This window comes from Hyperolius riggenbachi, chromosome 3 (assembly GCF_040937935.1).
Source record: "Hyperolius riggenbachi isolate aHypRig1 chromosome 3, aHypRig1.pri, whole genome shotgun sequence".
NCBI classification, from domain to species: domain Eukaryota; kingdom Metazoa; phylum Chordata; class Amphibia; order Anura; family Hyperoliidae; genus Hyperolius; species Hyperolius riggenbachi.
The window spans coordinates 334,717,523-334,740,908 of NC_090648.1; the positions used below are offsets into that span (position 1 = coordinate 334,717,523).

A 23,386-nucleotide genomic window follows, 5' to 3' on the forward strand; every position below is an offset into this window, starting at 1 on the left:
AACCAAAGAACTTTAGCATCTTTCAGCAATTGAGTGGACCATAAACTCTGTATACCAAAGTTTGAGGTCATCTGTGAGATAACTAAAGCTTTACGAAAATTGTGTCATGCAACAGGGCGACAATCCCAAGAGTCCTAGAAAATGAACAACAGAATGGCTGAAAATAAAATAATCAAAGTGTTGGAATAAATCTATTAAAGTCCAGACCCCAACATGCCAAAATACTGTGAAATAATCTTAAAAGAGTGGTGTATTAACAAATGCCTGCAAACCTCAATGAACTGCAAAGTAGATGAAATCCGCACACCCGCAGGTAAAGTCCAAGGGTTTTTATTGAATCCAACTCACAAAAGCAGTAAAATGTCTGACATGTTTCGGATCATATCCTTACTCATAGCCCAAACATATTGACATCTTGGTGGACCATATATACTCCCAGACCCGCCCCTAAGGGTGTATACTCTTGAGGTCATAAAAAGTCGATCTCAATTAAGGTTTTAAAGGTGCAGGACTGTAAACCTGCACGGATGTATACAGATCCACCATCACAATATTGTCATGCACAAAATACAATGACTAAAATACAGAATACAAAAATACAAAATTATCAAAAAGTTAAAACGATATCAATATATAAGATTAATATCCCACCTGGCATTTAAGCCTTTCGGTTCCCTGGTACCCATCTGTAAAATCCAGAAAGCCTCCCTTGTTCGTAATTTCTTATATAGGTCACCCCGTCTAGAAGAAGCAGTAACCCTCTCAATCCCCTGGAACAAAAAGCCCCTCATGTCGCCACCATGTTTCTCCCTATAGTGTCTCGCCACATTGCTAATATTATCTGTCTTCCAGGAGGCCCCATTAAAATGCTCAGAGATCCTTTGTCTCAAACAGCGTGTAGTGCAGCCCACATATTGCAGGCTGCAAATTGTACATGTGACCACATAAATGACAGATTTTGTTGCCTGCAATATGTGGGCTGCACTACACGCTGTTTGAGACAAAGGATCTCTGAGCATTTTAATGGGGCCTCCTGGAAGACAGATAATATTAGCAATGTGGCGAGACACTATAGGGAGAAACATGGTGGCGACATGAGGGGCTTTTTGTTCCAGGGGATTGAGAGGGTTACTGCTTCTTCTAGACGGGGTGACCTATATAAGAAATTACGAACAAGGGAGGCTTTCTGGATTTTACAGATGGGTACCAGGGAACCGAAAGGCTTAAATGCCAGGTGGGATATTAATTTTATATATTGATATCGTTTTAACTTTTTGATAATTTTGTATTTTTGTATTCTGTATTTTAGTCATTGTATTTTGTGCATGACAATATTGTGATGGTGAATCTGTATACATCCCTGCAGGCTCACAGTCCTGCACCTTTAAAACCTTAATTGAGATCGACTTTTTATGACCTCAAGAGTATACACCCTTAGGGGCGGGTCTGGGAGTATATATGGTCCACCAAGATGTCAATATGTTTAGGCTATGAGTAAGGATATGATCCGAAACATGTCAGCCATTTTACTGCTTTTGTGAGTTGGATTCAATAAAAACCCTTGGACTTTACTTGCGGGTGTGCGGATTTCATCTACTTTGCATTCTGATCTGCCGCATTGGCTTCCAGCACCTTGCCTGAGGTAACAGAGGTAGAGCGGTCTCACCTACTGCAAACCTCAATGAACTGAAGCTACAGTGCAAAAAAGAGTTGGCCAGATTTCCTCCATAAAAATGTTAGAGTCTAATAACATTATAAAGAAAATTATTACGTCAAGCTATTACTGCAAAAGGTAGTTCAACAAGCTATTGAATCATAGGGTGTACTTAAGAAAGCACAAAAAGTGAGCCAGAGAGCCCAATATATGGTAGTTTATTTAAGGAAAGATTCAGTTGAGATTCAGTAACTGGAATAATTCTCACAGACATTGGTTACTTCAAAAGAAACCACTGTATAGACAGGTTAAAAAAATTAACCCAAACCCACTCGGGATTACAGGATCCACTCGGGATCTTAGAAAGTAGAAGAAAGGTAAGGAAACACCTCTCCGACCAGGGTGGAGAAAGCTCAAGACAATGATGTAAACAGGTGTCAACAATTGCAAAAATCACTTAAAAGCTTTTTACAAAGGAGATAATGGTGGACTTATCTCTAAATGGCAGACACTAAAAAAGGATCTACTAAGAGAAAAGTCAGGTGAAAAAGTGAATTGCATATGGGCCCCTGTGTTTTTTTGAACTACTGTATTGAAAAAAACTATTATTTTTCGGACTATAAGACACACCTAAGTTTAGAGGATGAAACCAGGGGGAAAAAATATATACTAAACCTGGTGCACCCATGGTTAACCACTTAACCACTGAGGGGTTTTACCCCTTGAGCACCAGAGCAATTTTCACCTTTCAGCGCTCCTTCCATTCATTCGTCTATAACTTTATCATTACTTATCACAATTAAATGAACTATATCTTGTTTTTTTCCGCCACCAATTAGGCTTTCTTTAGGTGGGACATTATGCCAAGAATTATTTTATTCTAAATATGTTTTAATGGGAAAATAGGAAAAAATGTGGGAAAAAATTCATTATTTTTCAGTTTTCGGCCATTATAGTTTTTAAATAATGCATGCTACTGTAATTAAAACCCATGTAATGTATTTGCCCATTTGTCCCGGTTATAAAACCGTTTAAATTATGTCCCTATCACAATGTTTGGCGCCAATATTTTATTTGGAAATAAAGGTGCATTTTTTTCAGTTTTGCGTTCATCCCTAATTACAAGCCTATAGTTTATAAAGTAACAGTGTTGTACCCTCCTGACATAAAAAATTTAAAAGTTCAGTCCCTAAGGTAACTATTTATGTACTTTTTTTCATTGTAAATTTTTTAATTTTTTTTAATTGCAAAAAAAAAAAAATGGGGAGTGTGGGAGGTAATGAGTTAATTTTTTGTATATAAGTAATGAATTTGTATGTGAAAAATGTGTAGGGTGTAGTTTTACTATTTGGCCACAAGATGGCAACAGTAACTTTTTGTTTAATGCGACCGGAAGGACTCTTGGAGGAAGTACTTGGAGGCTGGGTAAGTTTTTTTTTTCACAATGATCGCGCTGCTTATCGGCAAAGCAGCGGATCATTGCGGGGCTTAGATCAACGAACACGAATGGATTTACCCGTTCATTGATCTCCGGTCGGGCGGCGTGTTTACCCGCGGGAGTGCGCGCTAGAGCGAGCAGGAGCGCGGGCAGCGGGGGGAGCGCGGAAAGTACGGATTTCTCCGTCCCTGGGGGTGAAAGGATGGAAAAAGGGACGGAGAAATTCGTACGGGCGGGGGTTAAGTGGTTAAGGGGCATATTGTGGATTATGCCCTCTTTGTACCTCATGCCCCCTTGTACCTCTTGTGTCTCCCTAAGCCCTCCTCTGACCCCTTGTGTGCTCCTGTGTCCCCCATGTGTCCACCTTTGTCCTCCTTGTGTCCTACTTTGTGCCCCCCTGTGTCCTCCATTTGTCCCCCTGTGTCCTCCTCTGCATGGGCACAGTACAGGGAGACCCCAACTGTACCCCAAATGGCAGGCGTTCACAAGTCAGGAACTCTCTGCATTTGGACTATAAGATGCAGTGACTTTTTTTTCTCCACTTTTGGAGAAGAAAAAGTGAGTCAAAAATACAGTGATAGCTACAGTTGTGACGCATTTTGTGACACATACAAACTTCTTCATGCAAGAACTAAGAAGTATCTGAGAGCCATAAAAATACACACTAAATTATATGTTACAACTTTCATTATCCTACAGCTGTCAACCTTTACAACAAGAATTCATACAATAGAACAGTGCTTACAATTCTTAAAACTTAAAGAGGAACTGTAACTAAGGATTGAACATCATCCCAATCAGTAGCTGATACCCCCTTTTACCATGAGAAATCTTTACCTTTTTAAGAATAGATGATATATTATCTAGGAAGGGGGGGGGGGGGTCTGTATGGCTGATATTCAGGTAAAACCCCTCCCAAAGTGTGATGTCAGACCCTAGGTCCTGACAGTGTCTGTGAACCTTGTTGCATTGCAGGAAATACTGTCGGTTTCCAACTTCCAATCAACCAGTATCTCCCTCTGTGCATATGTATATGTATACAAAAAACAACCTTTTATCCTATCACATTGTAAGGGGTGTGGTTATAGATAATGGCAGTTAGTACTGTCTGTCTTTTTCTTGTTTTCAAGTGGTAAAGAAGATGTAGTGCTGGCTGTTTGTGGATCAAACAATATGAACAAATTACATGGCGAATATCAATCATTTCTTGATCTCTCTTCTATGTTTTAGCTTCTCACTTTGCAATTTATTTAACAACTTCAAATATCCTTGACACCATAAGCAATGTATAGATTCTCGTACATGCATAAGAATAAAACATCAGGAATTACACTTAATATGTGCTTTGAAGCACGTCACAACTGAAATTATTAATTTTTCCAATTAAAAAAAAAACAACACATACAGCATCTGCCATTTGGCGGTAAGTCCACCCTTATGTCTTTTTTTTAAACAGGTCTTAAGTGACTTTTATACTACTTGGCTCCTCTGCTTATTTACTTGTCTATAGGTTGTATTTAGTTTTTCACACACGGCTTCTCCATTTTGGTTTCATTTTTGTTAAATAAATAATAACATGGTGGAAGATTTTCACATAAAACTGCTTAATCTATCAAAATCTGTCAGATTCCATTAACCACAGCAACTTTGAGGTCTCATAGAACTCGTTAGTATTGATTGTTAGAAGCTACATTTTTTTTTAATTTCTTTTTAAATCTCTCAACTTTTAGTAAAGTGATATTGGACTCAGCACAGTGGGCAGTGACTTCCAAGTCTACAGTGTTTCTAAAAGCTCTTCTCCTGACCTATGCACAGGTGGTGTAGTTATTGTCTCAGCTACATGGAATCCACCTAGCTGAGTCACTAATTACCCCACCTGTGCCTAGGTGAGGTTGCCTGAAAAACATGCACCGTTGGGGAGTCACGAGGACAGATATCAAAGCTCTCCATTGATGCTCCTCAACCAGTGTTTCTTGTTTCCCCATTGCCTTCAATGCATATGCCTTAGAATTTTATTTGATGTATTATTTTGTGTAAATGTTGGCAGATAGAAAATCATGAATTTCACACATACCTAATTAATTAATTTATACTTACAGTATAAATTAACAAAATACATGTACGTGTCATATAATTATATACTGAACTTCAGCAACATTATTCAAGATTAAAGACAAATCTAATAATAAAAGTGTGAAGATGCAAATTAGTCTCGGTAAATAGAATATATGAAAGTGCAGCGTGAGGCTGTTTCTCTGAAATTAATTTGAAAAGTGGAGTAAACTTTGACAAACCTATTTGAAAATGAATTTTAATTAGTACTAATAAGTAAATGACTTTTACAAGGCTGTTTCTATTAATACGCAGTAATGTTCCTTAGCCTCTAATAAGGCTTGTTGTGTGAGCACATACCTCTGGATCAGCGTTGAGAGGAAGGCTTTTTATGTATTCCATATAAGTGTCATGGGTACCATTCTTTGGAGCAAAGTATTTTCCACTGGGAGAAAATGTGTAATCATCTTCAGTAATTACAGCTTCACAAAGAAAAGTGTCTAGCAAGCTTAAGAGAAGCCGCCTGTCGTGCTCATCTGTTACTCTTCCTCCATAGTTGCACTCCCCAGTAAGATAAATGAGAGCCTCTAGTGGGGTCTGTGCATAGTCATTGATGAACCTCTACAACGCATAGAAAATAGATTAGTTTTAATTAACTCAGTAATTATACTGCACCTACAATAGGATGCCAAAATGTATTGTTTTAATTAACATATTCCTGCTTATTTCCTATAGAAAGAATAACAATATGAAACCGGTAGAATAAAAAGCAGCAAACTTGTTTTGCTGGCAACAAACGATCATTAACCCTCTGCACTCAAAATACTCACAGCAGAGCTGGCATTCTACTAGTCATAGAAACAATAACATCTAGGTTGCAAAATTGTTTATAATTGGAGGGTATAAGCTTCCAAAATTCATTGTAAATAACTTTCTGTACAGGACTTAAAGCAAACCCGAGGTGAAAATAAATTGATGAGATAAATAAACAATTGGACTTGTCCTCCTACTCCTAAAATGACTTTTTTGAATATCCCCTAGTTTTATTTCATATTTAAACATTTATGACGTAGATTGAATGTTTTATTGTCTCAGCTCAATGGCAGCCTATTAAGTATCCCAGGGTTAAAATACATAAACTTTTGGCCTCTCTCTCCTCTACACTCAGAAGTTGTATTCTGCCAGTATGGCCGTATTTTGCTTATCGGTGAGGTTTACTATATTCCCGACAAGGTACCAACAACAAGCTGTCACTTGCATGCCTGAAAATTAACTCTTTCAGGCAGCAATATAAAAAAAATCAAAACAGACTGGTTAATATGTTTTGCACTGTAGATACAGGTTTATCTCATCATGTAACATGTCGCCTCAGGTACAGGTTTACATGTTTAGATAGCGACCTGATTCTTAATGGACCAATAAGAACCAGCATGACTCTTATTGGTTCAACTAGTGGTTTAATTTGGAGCCTCAGTGGGAACCTCAAAAGATGCTTCTTCTGGGGCTCAGGGAAGATGGAGAATATACATACAACATATAAATAAGAAGTAGGGGCCAGTGCACATCAAAAAACGCTAGCATAATCGCAAACACTTAGCTCTTTTTGAAGTGATTTTTCTAGGCAACTCTAAGCATGTGCCTCACGAATTTCTAATCATGCCTAACGTTTTTTGGAGCGTTTTTGTGTAGCGTTTTTTTATTTTTTGTTACAATAGAGCTGTAACTGAACAGCTTCTGTAACAAAAACTCTTAGAAAATCGCTCTGTTCTAGCGCTTTTCAGAGCGATTTTCCACTTCCCTATACTTAGCATTGAGGCTGAATCGCCTCATAAATCAGCAAAAATGCAGCAGGACTTGCGTTTGGGAAAAAAGCTCATCGCTCTAGTGTGCTCCATCCCATTCAAATACATTAGCCAAGCGCTTTTCAAAGCGCAAGCATTTTAAAAAGCGTTCATAAGCGCACTTGGTGTGCACCAGCCCTAAGAAAGGTGTAAAAGAAAAAGAAGTGACAGATGAAAAACAAAAGACTCAACACCATTTATGTGCCGAGACATTCTAGCTCTGCAAGTTTGATTCGTATACAAGTTAGTTTGGACAGCAGGTGATGCCAATAGTTAGAATATTGTTTATGTGCTCTGATATTCTAGTATTGACTTTGCCACAGTACTTTTATCTGGGTTTTAATTGTGTCTTTTTGTCAACTATTGCTAAAGGATTCTCTTCTTTTGAAACTTTACTTTAAATATGAAACAGAAATTACAGTGACAGTATTACAGGAAACACAAAAGACACAGTGCATTATCCAGAGATAAATGACTGTTACATACAAGTTGTCTAGTGCAAGTATTAATATTTGCATTGACAGTGCAATTCAAATCTTGGGGCTAAGGTTCCATTATGATACTTTAGAACATAATTTCTTGACTCCTATAGGGATGTAAGCCATCTGCCTAGAGAAGGTGCATGTGTTTAACCTTAATTACTCAGGTAACTTGCAATCATGCCAAAGGTCAAAAGGATTCCCTTCTTTCTAATGCTAAATGCGAACATAACCATTAATGTAAGCCCCATTCCCTAAAGTTAGTTCATTCTTAATACATAACCTCTCCCGAAAGTAATTTTCTTCCTGATATTTGTATGCAACTTTCCAACCCTAACTGTTACATCTCCCTAGCCTCTCTACTAACAGCAACTCTACGTAAAATAATACCTAACCTTATACGATATTCACCCTGTGTTGTCTTTAAGCATTGCCACTTAGACAGTTGAGTGCCAGGTGATGGCATGCATCGCAATTGTGTATAGGTCTCTAAGGTGGTGCCCAATTTAAACCAAGGAGCATGCATCCAAATTATTTGCTTCAGTTCTAATCTCCTGTACATAACTAAATGATGACTCCATCTATTTGTTTGTTTTTCCAATGCACTTGACACATTTGCCAAGTGAAAAAAATTAAAAAGTAGCAACATAGTTATCCAGGTTGAAAATATGCGGAGAGTAAACCAAACAAAGGAGGAACACTCCGTAGTGCAATGTTTTAATAAATTGACAAGCAGTAAACAAACACTTACTGGAAGCCAATAGTAAACGAGCATCTCTTGGGCAACTTGCCCAGCAAACGTCCGTCCACTGTGGCCAGCAGCAGTGGTGGTCTGGGTGGTGCTGAAACGCAGACTCCCCTGGTGGTCGGTGGACTTCCGTGTGCCAGTGATGTCACCACCCATTTCGTCGTATCCAGGCCTTCATCAGGTGAGTCACTGGCATGCACACATAAGTTTAAATAGACTGTTTTAGGCTTGCGTTGCCATGGAGTCATGTCCCAGCGCACGCGCACATGCTCGTTGAAGTAGGCGGAAATGGAAATACTCATGGCCTGGAGTGTTTGAGCGGAAGCGAACCATGCGTCAAAATGGAGACGCGGGTCACGCCGCCAGAAACTGAGCTGCCTCATAGGGAATAATTATGCAAGACAGAAAATCACCTCACAACATAGATGTGGAATTAAGGATAGGGAAGAATCCCTCAGCGTACCTGCCACTTTCTTGGGTGCTTTTATTCAATGCTATGTAATACAAACATATATAACATTGTATTTGAAATCTCCCTGCTTGTGTATGTGTGTGGTTTGACGTTGCTACCCGTGTGAGATGTCTGTGCTCTACAGATTTGTGAACAGATTCAAATTAGTTAAATGAGTTAGAAAAATATGTTATGAATGCCAACATTGGCAAGCATTTGATATAAAGGTTACTCATTGCTTCATCAACAGAATGCCACCTACCAAGGTCTGTTTTGTCAGTGCTAACATTTGCCTTAATTTGTATGGATTGTAAAAAACAAATCATTGCCTTTATGGACAATTGTTATTAGTTGCCGCCTATAATCCTTTACATTTGTAATTAAGTCTGTGTAGATGCTAGCATTTTACATCCACATTGCTTTACAATATTTTACATTCGTATTATATATTTAATTCACCATTGAATTCACTAAAAAATAGAATCATTTGCTTTTTGCGTACAGCCTAAATTTTCTCCATGCAGCAAATGTGTTATCCACCAGATGGCAATGTTTAACAATATATATGTACTAATATTAGGTGCAAAAAATTTAAACTAACAGGACAAAAATTAGATAGATAGATAGATAGATAGATAGATAGATAGATAGATAGATAGATATTCTTTACACCTGTTTGAATATGCCTTAGCCTTTCACTTAGATTAAGCGAAATACCTGTTCTGATGTAAATAAAATAATAAATGATAAAGCAAAGAAAATCTAAATTATATTGCAGTCTTTAACATGACAACTTTTCAGCAATAACATGATAAAAATAATACAGCTGTCTTTTCCTAGTGATTTTCTTCCACAACACTGAGTTTATAAATATAAGGCTTATGCATTAACATCAATCCACTTTACTGGGAAACATTTACTCTCCAATAGGTACTCTTTGATCAACGTTTATTCAAAGTAAATTATCCCCAGGAATGCTCATTTATTTAAGTGTTTCTACTTTATCTGACCGAAGAAAGGTAAGAAGATGGAAGGAATTTTCAAGATAACGTGTGAGATAATAGCATTTATAGAAAAACATATTTTTTTACATGTAGTATATTGTTTGTGAGCCAAATAAGAGCACCTGAATCCAGGAAAAGCCCAAAGGTCTGGGCAGGTGGCATAGAGGGGAACTCTCTTGGGGGAAGTTCATGGCAGAAGAAAAGATATCAGAAACCAGAAACAAGCCATACCAGACTGGAACAAAGGGGTATTACACCAGTGCTATGGAACCATTTAGATCCTCTCTGCTCAGGCAAATGTCCAGTACCCAGAGCATGCAAGTGATATTAGGATCATTCTTTGCAGAGTACAAGATCATAACCACTAGACATAGGGGGGATGCAGCTATGAAGCAGATATGGTTACAGAGGATATGCTGATGCCAACTACCAGACTAAGGAAATGATGCATTCATATATTTTCTTAAACTGGCAGACTGGAGTACTGGTCAGAAAACAAATGAATATTTAGGTTTCATTGGGATGTTAGTAGGACTTGGTGGTTTGCTACATTTCACTATACTTTTGAGTCGAAGCTCACGTCTTCCTTTTTGGCATTCGTTAAATATTTTTCCATATTACGTTTTTGCAAATTATGCCCCCCTCCAACAATACTTTAGGCAAGGTTAGTAGTTGGGGACCTCCCACACCTCTGCCCCCCCCCTGCAGTTGCAGGGGCTGCCCCCCTAGTTGTGCCCCTGTTTCTACACAAGGGAGTTGCATATTATCAAATAAAAGCAAATTATTGTGTAAATCATTCTGCTGACCTGCTAATTCAGAAGTTGCAGAAGAGGTGTTTAGGGTCAGTGATCATAACTCAACAGCAATGATCAGTAGTTTTTAGAAAATAATAGCAGGAGGAGGTGAAAACAAATACATTTTACCAAGGGCCAAAATGAAAGCAGTGCCCTTTTTTGTGCCTGGAGTTACACTTTAAATTGATTCTACCATAATATACTTCTGCTTACTATCTACATAAAAAAATCAGGACTTCCATTAAATAATAATGTATTATTATATTTAATATACATATGGTAAAATATTAGGACTCTAAGATAACCGAGAGTCAGTTTGATTGGATGTCGGTAAACCTGGACACAGTTATTCTAGATCTGTAATAAAGAAAGTGTTTCTGGTAGGCATTCAAATCGAGAGTATGTACATGTGTTCATGATTGGATATAGTTTTCAATGCCACCTGGACAATTGTCCCAGGCTCCACTTCCGTGTACAGCAGTTGCATTCCATGTGCACCCCCCTCTTTCATGTGTAATATCCATGTACAGCAGCCCCTCTCTTTCATGTATACCTTCCTTGGGCAGCAGCTCCCTTCTGCAATGTGTTGTTTAACATTTCACTCCATATTTAATTAGCTGCTTTCTCTTATGCGTGCAGCAATCCCTCATTCATGTCCAGCGGCCTCCTTGTACAGAAGCCACCCAGGACCTGGGCCTTTGTGGCCCTACTAAAAATCTCTGCAAGTGCTTTGTGAGTATGGTAGATTTAGACATAGCAAACCAGGTGACAACTATGTGGATCAGTAAAACAAAGTCATTGTTTTATTTAGGTGACAACAACCTTTGCCACTATATACATACATCACTGAGTGGCTTCTGCCTGATTGCTAAAATATAGTTATTTTCTGATTTCACAATTGCTTTTAACCACCCCTTTTCTGCCCTCCAACATAGCTTTCTGTTGGTGGGCTCTGATCGCTGCTGCTTGATTTGGATAAAAACAAGCATGTATTTTTATTTTTTATTTATTTTTATATCTCCCCTCCCTCCCCCCACCAGCTAGTCACAGCGATCGGCTCTCATAGGCATCAGCCTATGAGAGCCAATCGCTCTCTGAGCCTCTCCAGGGGACAGGCGAGTGTCACGGATATCCCCAGTACATTGCTGCCGTAGATCACAGCGCTGTACAATGTAAATAGACGGCAGTTTCACCATCGACCAGTTTCCTAGCAGTGATCGCTGCTGGCAGACTGATGACGGAGAGGAGCATCGGCGCGTGCGATCCCCTGCAAAACCCCACCCCAGGAGTTGACGCTAATTGGTGTTAGGCATCCTGGGGCTGCCACCCTCCCGTTGCCGATCAGTGTTAGGAAGTCACGAGGGGGTTAAAGCCTGGGGTGCAGATCCAACTATTTTACTGTGTAGCACAGTCATAATCGGTTTCTGTCCATAGTGGTCAGACACTGCAAGTATTAATACTGCATGCATGGTTCTATGTACATAGTAGAACAACTCAGTTTTAAATAAATCATGAGAAGAAAAGAAGTAATTTGATCTTACAACTTCAACTATCTTCTTTTGTTACATTTTGTATACAGCATATAGAATATATGTGATAGCCTTTGCGTACCTGAATTTGCTTAGCACTTATTTTCAGGTCAGAGTCATTGAATTCGTATGGTATGTTCCAGCCAAGAGATCCATAGGTCCGTCTCTCTTGAACAAGTGCATGAAAGAAGCACAAACCAAACAACAGCTTTTTCCAAACCTGCAATGAGAAGTGAAAGAAAACAAGCATGAAAGTGTACAGATTCCAGGCAAACATTTTACAACAAACAAGCACTAATTGAATATGGCAATCAAACACTTAAGAGTAATGATAAGTCTCATAGATTTACAAGTTAATTTCCTGAAGTATGAAACAATCATAAGTATATCAATTGACAATGTATATCACTCATGTTTTTATTAGATGTTTCAATAAAAAAATTAATAATAATAATTCACAACCAATCACAAACCTGTTTTTGTAAATTTTTTTTTTTTTATTAACACCTTATCTATACATAACCTTTAAAGCATTGTACAAGCAAAACATACTGAAACTCAGTCTAAAGCTCAGACTTGGGCCTTTTCTGTTTGCAGAAATACATGATTGTGATTACTCTGTAAAAGTATTTGCTACCCTGAAGAAGTCCCCACTAGGAGGAATGAAACATGTTGGATTTTTTGGATGCACAGTATGACTGACATTTATAGAATTGAGTTCCTATAAATATAAAACGTTTTAATATAAGAATAATCAGGTTGTTGAGACACTTGGGTATCCACACAAATCCAAGTTTGCTGGCTGGATATATTCAAGCAAAATACAATTTTTTGGGGGAGACTGGATTTGTGTACATCCACTTTCAGGTGTGCATGTTAAGCACTCTTTTCTGTATGTATAGTCATTAGGGAACACATTAACTCTCAATTATGTCTCATTAAACGTTATGTTTGGTTGTACTGTTGTACATACATGAAAACAGAGTCCTTGTGACTAAGTGTTCAGTGTCCAATCTTCCTATTGCTAGACTAGTAAAAAGGCCCGTCCATTAAAAAATGGGCGCTAGGTCACAGCCGATACCCCCCCCCCCCCGAAATGCGCGCACATACGTGTCCTGCTTGCTTGTTCCCCACCACTGTCTGAAGTATATGCACACAGGGAGCTGCTTGCTTGACAGTTGGAAAAAGCAGTTATTTCCCACAATGCAATGAAAACCTCTGTGAACCACAGACAGCAAACTGTCAGGTTCGGCCCTGTGTCCTAACTGACCTGGCTGCGCACATGCTCAGTGCAAAAAAGCCAGGGACACACAACCATTCAGTTGATGACGCAGGGACACTTCCATTTTATTGTATAAGATACTATAGTATATACTAGGGATGGGACGAATCCACAATTTCTTCGAATCCGAATCCGGATCCGAATCTAAAAAGGTTCTCGAATATCTCGAACCTTTCGAATCCCGAATCTAACGAATCCTGCACATAAGAATTGTGCGATCCATGGTATAGTTGCCCGCAGTATAGGTACCCAGGAATAGGTGCCCGCAGTATAGGTAGCTAGGTAAAGGTGTCTTCAGTATAGCTAACAAGGTATAGGGGCCTTCCCTATAGGTTGCAAGGTATAGGGGCATTCAGTATAGGTTGCAGGGTATAGTGGCCTTCATTATAGGTTGCAGGGTATAGTGGCCTTCATTATAGGCAGCAGGGTATAGTGGCCTTCAGTATAGGCAGCAGGGTATAGTGGCCTTCAGTATAGGCCGCAGGGTATAGTGGCCTTCAGTATAGGCCGCAGGGTATAGGGGCCTTCAGTATAGGCCGCAGGGTATAGGGGCCTTCAGTATAGGCAGCAGGGTATAGGGGCCTTCAGTATAGGCAGCAGGGTATAGGGGCCTTCAGTATAGGCAGCAGGGTATAGGGGCCTTCAGTATAAGCAGCAGGGTATAGGGGCCTTCAGTATAGGCAGCAGGGTATAGGGGCCTTCAGTATAGGGAGCAGGGAATGGGGGGCTTCAGTATAGGCAGCAGGGTATAGGGGGCTTCAGTATAGGCAGCAGGGTATAGGGGCCTTCAGTATAGGCAGCAGGGAATGGGGGGCTTCAGTATAGGTAGCAGGCTATGGGGGCTTCAGTATAGGTAGCAGGCTATGGGGGGCTTCAGTATAGGTAGCACACTATGGGGGGCTTCAGTATAGGTAGCAGGCTATAGGGGGATCCAGTATAGGTAGCAGGCTATAGGGGGATCAGTATAGGTAGCAGGCTATGGGGGGATCAGTATAGGTAGCAAGCTATGGGGGGATCAGTATAGGTAGCAGGCTATGGGGGGCTCAGTATAGGTAGCAGGGTATGGGGAGCTCAGTATAGGTAGCAGGCTATGGGGGCTCAGTATAGGTAGCAGGCTGGGGGGCTCAGTATAGGTAGCAGGCTGGGGGGCTCAGTATAGGTAGCAGGCTGGGGGGCTCAGTGTAGGTAACAGGCTGGGGGGATCAGTATAGGTAGCAGGCTGGGGGGCTCAGTATAGGTAGCAGGCTGGGGGGATCAGTATAGGTAGCAGGCTATGGGGGGATCAGTATAGGTAGCAGGCTGGGGGGCTCAGTATAGGTAGCAGGCTGGGGGGCTCAGTATAGGTAGCAGGCTGGGGGGCTCAGTGTAGGTAACAGGCTGGGGGGATCAGTATAGGTAGCAGGCTGGGGGGATCAGTATAGGTAGCAGGCTGGGGGGCTCAGTATAGGTAGCAGGCTGGGGGGCTCAGTATAGGTAGCAGGCTGGGGGGCTCAGTGTAGGTAGCAGGCTGGGGGGCTCAGTGTAGGTAGCAGGCTGGGGGGCTCAGTGTAGGTAGCAGGCTGAGGAGGTCAGTGTAGGTAACAGGCTGGGGGGATCAGTATAGGTAGCAGGCTGGGGGGCTCAGTATAGGTAGCAGGCTGGGGGGCTCAGTGTAGGTAGCAGGCTGGGGGGCTCAGTATAGGTAGCAGGCTGGGGGCTCAGTATAGGTAGCAGGCTGGGGGGCTCAGTGTAGGTAGCAGGCTGGGGGGCTCAGTGTAGGTAGCAGGCTGGGGGGCTCAGTGTAGGTAGCAGGCTGGGGGGCTCAGTGTAGGTAGCAGGCTGGGGGGCTCAGTGTAGGTAGCAGGCTGGGGGGCTCAGTATAGGTAGCAGGCTATGGGGGCTCAGTATAGGTAGCAGGCTGGGGGGCTCAGTATAGGTAGCAGGCTGGGGGGCTCAGTGTAGGTAACAGGCTGGGGGGCTCAGTATAGGTAGCAGGCTGGGGGGCTCAGTATAGGTAGCAGGCTGGGGGCTCAGTATAGGTAGCAGGCTGGGGGGCTCAGTGTAGGTAGCAGGCTGGGGGGATCAGTATAGGTAGCAGGCTATGGGGGGTTCAGTATAGGTAGCAGGCTGGGGGGCTCAGTGTAGGTAGCAGGCTGGGGGGCTCAGTATAGGTAGCAGGCTGGGGGGATCAGTATAGTTAGCAGGCTGGGTGGGCTACCTTACCTACACTGCAGTAGGTAGCTGGGTCATATCCTCCTCCTCCCCGCAGCCTCCTCCGCTCGCCCCCCTGCATAAATAAGCAGAAGCAGCCTCTCACCTCCAGCGTGGAGTGCAGTGCAGCAGACTTCACTTCCTAGTTCCCCCTAGTGGCCGCCTGACCGGCTCTTACTGATGACGTAGTAAGAGCCAGTCACTAGGGGGAATAAGGAAGTCTGCAGGAGGTCTGCCGCTCCGGAGTCCGGGCTCCACGCTGGAGGTGAGAGAGGCTGCTGCTTCTTATTTATGCGGCGGGCGAGCGGAGGAGGCTGCGGGGAGCGGGAGGAGGACACTTGCGAGTGGGGGAAGCGGCGGATGCGCGGCGATGCAGCGTCGGGATTCGGCGAGCGGAAAATGGCGTCGGGATTCGAGTCCACGAATCTCGAATATTTCCTAATATTCGAGGGATTCGTGGATTCGCCGGATTCGTCGTCCCATCCCTAGTATATACATACTGAAACTAAGGCAAGAAACCCAATATTGCTTTACAGTATTACTGTATACAATATAGTGTATACATACTGAAACTAAGGTAAGAAACACAGTATTGCTTTATGGCGATAAAGCTTGAAATTCTAAAATTTGGGCGTTTCGAGTTAAGTTAATTATGTACAACTTATTTGAATGATATTTTGTTTGGCATGAGCTGACAAGTTATTTTAGTTTATATTGAAAGGGTGTGGCGACTTTTGGCAGGCAGTTTCCTGATTTGGAGAGTGAAGCACCTCTCTCCACACATTTACATTAGCAAGCATTATAATAGCACCCACCACTGTTCCAGCAGCAGCCACTGTGGCAGCAGCAGCCACTGTGGCAGCAGCAGCAACAGCCACTGATAAGCAGCCACCCCTGTGATAGCAGCAACATCCACTGATTAGCAGCCACATCTACTGATTAGCAGTGACCAGTGTGCTAGCAGCAGTAACAGCCACTGAATAGCAGCTTCAACTGTGCCAGCAGCAGTGTGTAATCTGACCATTTAACGTGATGTGTCACTACTTGAAAAAGGTTGCCTATATAAAATTCCTCCATCACCTTAGTAAGTTGGACTAGTACAAAAATCACTCCCCCACCGCTAAGTCAGTGTCATTGATAAATATTTATGCATGTAAATTTAAACAGACTCTAGTAGCGTTTCACATTGGCATGTTTCGGTAGTGTATTGTCTGTGTTACATGGACTTCAGTATGCCTCAGCACCAAAAAAAAAAAAAAAAAGACCCTTAAGTTTACCATCCTCCCATCCATCAGAACTTGATTGCTTGCTCATGCTCACACTTCAGGTGGCCCAATATACCCTGTCAACCCCATCAGGCTGCTTAAAGAGAACCCGAGGTGTGTTTAAAGAATGTTATCTGCATACAGAGGCTGGATCTGCCTATACAGCCCAGCCTCTGTTGCTATCCCAAACCCCACTAAGGTCCCCCTGCACTCTGCAATCCCTCATAAATCACAGCTGTGCTGTGAGGCTGTGATTACATCTGTAGTGTCAGTCTCAGCTGCTCCCCCGCCTCCTGCATAGCTCCGGTCCCTGCCCCCATCCCTTCCCTCCAATCAGCAGGGAGGGAAGGGATGAGGCGGGGACAGGAGTTCTGCAGGAGGCGGGGAGAGCAGCAGACTGACACTATAGAGATAAACACAGCCAGCTCTGACAAGCTGTTTGTCAGCAGCCTGGCTGTGATTTATGAGGGATTGCAGAGTGCAGGGGGACCTTAGGGGGGTTTGGGATAGCAACAGAGGCTGGGCTGTATAGGCAGATCCAGCCTCTGTATGCAGATAATATTCTTCAAACCCACCTCGGGTTCTCTTTAAAGCTTGACTGAGAGAGGTGCTCCAACTCCTCCCTCCCTGATCACACATTAACACTCTCTTACCACCCCTTCTGACTGCATTTGTACTAAGAAGTTGATATGTATGGGCCACTTGTCACCCCCAGCCGCTGATTCTGTACAGGATACTGACAGCAGGGTTTGAGAGCACAGTTGAACTGTGAGGGAGTGTGTCTGCTAGTGAGCTTAGGACCTAACAGTTCTTTACAAGAGCTTTACAGTGCTTTATAGATCCATTCACACATCTCAATTTAAGAACTATGAGTTGCATTTCAATGCAGCACACAGTGCATGGTGCAGAATGGAATCATTTTACTCTGGACCATACTCGCTTCTTCAGTGCAGCATAGTGCACCATGCCAAGACATTGCTGTGCCACACTTTGCAAACAGTAGATGCCTTTGCCTTTCATTTTGATAAATGGCTTCCATGCTGCACTTTTTTTTGCACTGGAAATGACTGTGCTTTGCAACTCAATGTACAGTCTTTCATAGGAATATATTCTAAAAAAAGAATCGTCCTGGTAACAAACATGTTGATTCCGATTGCTAACCCCCATTTTAAAAGGCTTATTCTCCTCCTTTCATGATAACCATTTTACTTCAGTGCTTTATAAATAAAAGACTCATAAGTTAAAGTGAGAGCACCTGATCTTCTTCTAGGTCAATTATTCCAAGCATGACAGCCGGCAATGCAGCCAGGCAACTAGCATCCTCATAGGGAGAGGTCAACAATGTCAGCTCGCATACTTGTCTCGTGACAGGTCTCCTTTGAGACGACTTTGTCAAACTTCCCCTAGACGCCCATGCACGGTAAATCTGGAAGCATAAATGGGATTTTAGTTTATACTAACCTTTTTTGTTTTTGTTTATTAAGAATAGAGAAACTAAACAAAAAAAAGGTAATTTTCTTCTTATACCTGCTGCAGTTATATAATATATTTTACTAAGAAAACCTTTGCTTATAATGTAACTAAGCAGTTTGTGTCTCCTAGTAACTTCCTCCTCTCAAGTGATTTCTCGAGGCAGGAAAGCGAAGAATTCTCGCACACTGAGTGACCTTTGCAATAGCATTAAGATCTCCCAGAATAATAAAAGAACAGTAGGTTCCGGAGAAGTTAAGCTCTATGTGAGATTTTCCAAAAATGCTCCCTACTCCCATTTCTTACAGACAGTTTTTATTCTGTGCTAAGGTCACATAAGACTCCTTGTTTCCTTTTGAACATTGTCTTCGGGAAAGCTGCCTGGTAAAGAATATAATATGCAGAGATGTACATGCAGGAATCCATGGATTTCTGGGTATTATTTCATCTGCATTTTCACAGATAGGATTGTTAAAAAACATAATGAAATATCCCTGTAACTATAAACCTTTCAATATCTTCCTAATTAAAGTGGATCTGAACAAAAGGAAGACAGAGAGAAGTTTACCCAGTATGTATTTAGAGAGTTTAGCTTGTCTAATCCCTCCTCATCTGTGACTAATCACAAGTATGATTTAATCTCTCAGCTGTGTCAGATCAGGAACCTGGGTAGCCCCAGCAGAGCAGCTAATTTGTAAATACAGGATGTTAACCCAATGTCTGCTTCCATGTGAGCAGGAAGAAGACACACTGCAAATGTATTGAAAGATTTCTAACAGCTGTAACAAAGAAATGTTTTTCCTTTGAAGGTTATTATGCTGTTGCTTTTTTTTTTTAGCGCAGAGAGGAAGTTCTGAGTTCAGGTCCACTTTAATAAAACCATTATACAACTTAAGGCAAGTTCAACAAAATGTTGATGTCTGCCCAAATAGAGCGCAGGCTAGTGACAAGTGAGAAAAAAACCTTGGATAAAAAAATAGTTCGGCCAGGCGGGAAGTTTTGTCCAGTTCTATATAATTATCCAGCAAAATACAGACTGTTTTCAAGATACAGCAGTTTTCAACACAGTGGTTGGCAGTTTCTGGGAAAAATGGATAATTTGATTAGAATGTTTAGAATGAACAGCTCAGATCTTTGTAAGGACTAGTTCAAGAACTACTTTATTTTAGACTTTTATGACTGTCCCTTGTTCCTGTCTGTAAGTATTTTAGGGGAGATCTCCCCAAGAATGGCATAAACAGGAACAACTAACACATGTTTATGGAATGAGTTGTTAAAAACGATGATACTTTTTTATTATACTTCTGTCTTATTATTTCCCAACCCTGGGACTAACAGCTTTCATTTGAAACCAGGGAGTGCACAGCAATTACTGTTACTAGTGCAGGGGGGGAGCACCGCCATTAACCCATTAGCGACAAGCACATACCATTGCTATGGTAACATGCATTAAGTCACGTGTAACCATGGCAACATGTGCATTAACCCAGTAATATGCGTGATGCTAATGGGTTAGGTGTTGGTGCTTCCCTGGCGATAGTTAGGGCCCATTTACACTTAATCAGTTGGTGTGCGTTAGGTGTGCGTTAGTAACCGTTTTTTCCATAGCAGGGCATTGTGAAAAAGATTTCAGTTAAAACGCGTTAAGTGTGAAAGGTGCCATAGGAAAACATGGTACTTACTTTGAAAATCAGTTTTCTTTCAATTATAACTGAGAGCAATTGATTAAGGGCCCGTTTCCACTAGTGCGGAAACCGGGCCAAATCCGCAGAGTTTCCCCACAGGGAAATTGCGCAGGGAAACGCTGCCTTAGGACATAGTGGGGCCGCCACCTGAATCGCTTATGTTAGCGATTCAGCCAACATTGGCATCAGTTTCCGTGCGAGAGGCTGCGAATCCCATAGCCGTGCATGGCACGGCTTATGGGATTCATCAGCGTTCCTGCAGACCAGGAAGTGCCGCCGCGCGTCTCGCAGCCGCGGTGCACAGCACTAGTGGAAACAGGCCCTTATTGTAAAAGGGGCTTAGCAGTAAAATTACCATGCACTCCCGGTAAATGTAACTTTACTGCAGTATAGGGAATCAGGCTCTAAAAAACAATAATGTGTACTACTCATGTGACTGTTACAGTATATCTCTTGAAATGGTTAGAAATCTTTTGATCACTTTTGATCATTGTCTGATGGCACTTTGATTGCTTGTAATAGCAAAAATAGTCATAGTCATACTTAATAAAAAGTAGAGAACATTACTATATGTGGACACCAAAAGAGGCCTGCCTAGCTATGGGTACTTATAGCCCCACTTTAGCAAAACTAATGGTTTTGGGTTATATTACAATATATGCATAGATAGATAGATAGATAGATAGATAGATAGATAGACAGATAGATCCCACCAGTGGCGGACATACGGCCGTGCAGGCCGTGCCGCCGCACGAGGGCCCCTGAAGTTCCGTTGCTTCAGAGGCCCATTAAGTATTGCTGTTTTTTTTTTTTATTGTACTTTTTTTTTTTAACCTGGGGGGCCCCGACTCCTCCCCCCCTCACCTCGGGCCCCCCCCCTCATGCCTCGCGGCCCCCCCTCAAGCGGTGGGAGAGCGGAAAATACAGGAAGTCTCCGGGGCTCCAGCAGACGCTAGAGGCCCAGCCGCTTGGTCTCCGATATGTCTCCAACTTGGAGACATATCGGAGACCAAGCGGCTGGGCCTCTAGCGTCTGCTGGAGCCCCGGAGACTTCCTGTATTTTCCGCTCTCCTGCCGCGCATACCGGGAGGGGGGCCCCCCGAGGTGAGGGAGGGAGGGAGGATAGGAGTCGGGCCCCCCACCCAGATAGCTACCCACCCACCCGGCTACCTACCTACCTACCCACCCAGCTACCTATCCACCCGGCTACCTACCCACCCGGCTACCTACCCGGCTACCTAACCACCCACCCGGCTACCTACTCACCCGGCTACCTACACACCCACCCGGCTACCTACCCAGCTACCTACACACCCACCTGGCTACCTACCCACCCGGCAACCTACACACCCACCCGGCTACCTACCCGGCTACCTAACCACCCACCCGGGCTACCTACCCACCCGGCTACCTACCCGGCTACCTAACCACCCACCCGGCTATCCACCCACCCGGCTACCTACCCGGCTACCTAACCACCCACCCGGCTACCTACCTACCCAGCTACCTAACCACCCACTCGGCTACCTACCCACCCGGCTACCTACCCGGCTACCTAACCACCCTGCCAGCTACCTACCCACCCGGCTACCTACCTACCCGGCTACCTAACCACCCACCCGGCTACCTATACACCCACCCGGCTACCTACCCGGCTACCTACACACCCACCCGGCTACCTACCCACCCGGCAACCTACACACCCACCCGGCTACCTACCCGGCTACCTACCCACCCGGCTACCTACCCACCCGGCTACCTACCCACCCGGCTACCTAACCACCCACCCAGCTACCCACCCACCCGGCTACCTACCCGGCTACCTAACCACCCTGCCGGCTACCTACCCGGCTACCTAACCACCCACCCGGCTACCTAACCACCCACCCGGCTACCTACACACCCAACCGGCTACCTACCCAGCTACCTAACCACCCACCCGGCTACCTACCCACCCGGCTACCTACCCGGCTACCTAACCACCCTGCCGGCTACCTACCCGGCTACCTAACCACCCACCCGGCTACCTAACCACCCACCCGGCTACCTACACACCCACCCGGCTACCTACCCGGCTACCTAACCACCCAACCGGCTACCTACCCGGCTACCTAACCACCCACCCGGCTACCTACCCACCCGGCTACCTACCCGGCTACCTAACCACCCACCCGGCTACCCACCCACCCAGCTACCTACCCGGCTACCTAACCACCCACCCGGCTACCTACCTACCCAGCTACCTAACCACCCACCTGGCTACCTACCCGACTACCTAACCACCCTGCCGGCTACCTACCCACCTGGCTACCTAGCCACCCACCCGGCTTCCTACCCACCCACCCGGCTACCTACCCGGCTACCTAACCACCCACCTGGCTACCTACACACCCACCCGGCACCTACCCACCCACCAGGCTACCTACCTACCTACCCGGCTACCTACCCACCCGGCTATCTACCCAGCTACCTACCTGGCTACCTAACCACCCTGCCGGCTACCTACCCACCCGGCTACCTACCCGGCTACCTACACACCCACCCGGCTACCTACACACCTACCTGGCTACCTAACCACCCACCCAGCTACCTACCCACCCACCAGGCTACCTACCCACCCGGCTACCTACCAACCCACCAGGCTACCTACCTAGAGACCCACCAGGCTACCTACCTACCCACCCACCTGGCTACCTACCCACCCACCCACCCACCAGGCTACCTACCCACCCGGCTACCCAGCCACCCACCAGGCTACCTATCCACCCGGCTACCCAGCCACCCACCAGGCTACCTACCCACCCGGCTAAGGGCTGCCTACCTACCCACCCACCAGGCTGCCTACCTACCTACCCACTAGGCTACCTACCCACTCACCCACCAGGCTACCTATCCACCCAACCACCCATGGGAGCTACGCGCCGGATGGAGGCTGGGACAGGAGGTCTGCTGCTGCAGGTGAGTAAATGGTTTTTTTTCTTATTTATATTAGTAGGTGTATGTTCTGGGCAGGTCTGCCACATGATTGCATGTATATTCTGGGCAGGTCTGCCACATGATTGCATGTATGTTCTGGGCAAATTTGCTACATGATTGCATGTGTTTTCTGGGCAAATCTGCCGACATGATTGCACGTATTTTCTGGGCATATCTCCCGACATGATTGCACGTATTTTCTGGGCATATCTGCCGACATGATTGCACGTATTTTCTGGGCATATCTGCCGACATGATTGCACATATTTTCTGGGCAAATCTGCCGACATGATTGCACGTATTTTCTGGGCATATCTGCCGACATCATTGCACGTATTTTCTGGGCATACCTGCCGACATGATTGCTCGTATTTTCTGGGCATATCTGCCGACATGATTGAATGTATTTTCTGGGCATATCTGCCGACATGATTGCACGTATTTTCTGGGCATGTCTGCCGACATGATTGAATGTATTTTCTGGGCATATATGCCGACATGATTAAATGTATTTTCTGGGCATATCTG

General features: G+C 43.8%; 1 protein-coding gene across 1 annotated transcript in view; it reads right to left on the reverse strand.

Moving 5' to 3' along the window:
* The window catches only part of LOC137562326 (dynein axonemal heavy chain 3-like), a 1,996,682-nt gene that overhangs the window by 36,139 nt on the left and 1,937,157 nt on the right, over nt 1-23,386 (reverse strand). Inside the window, exons 72-73 of the mRNA XM_068273663.1 lie at nt 12,073-12,210; nt 5,505-5,765 (exon numbers count right to left, since the gene is read on the reverse strand). Coding sequence (XP_068129764.1) covers nt 5,505-5,765; nt 12,073-12,210 — 399 coding nt within the window. The remainder of the gene's footprint in view (nt 1-5,504; nt 5,766-12,072; nt 12,211-23,386) is intronic.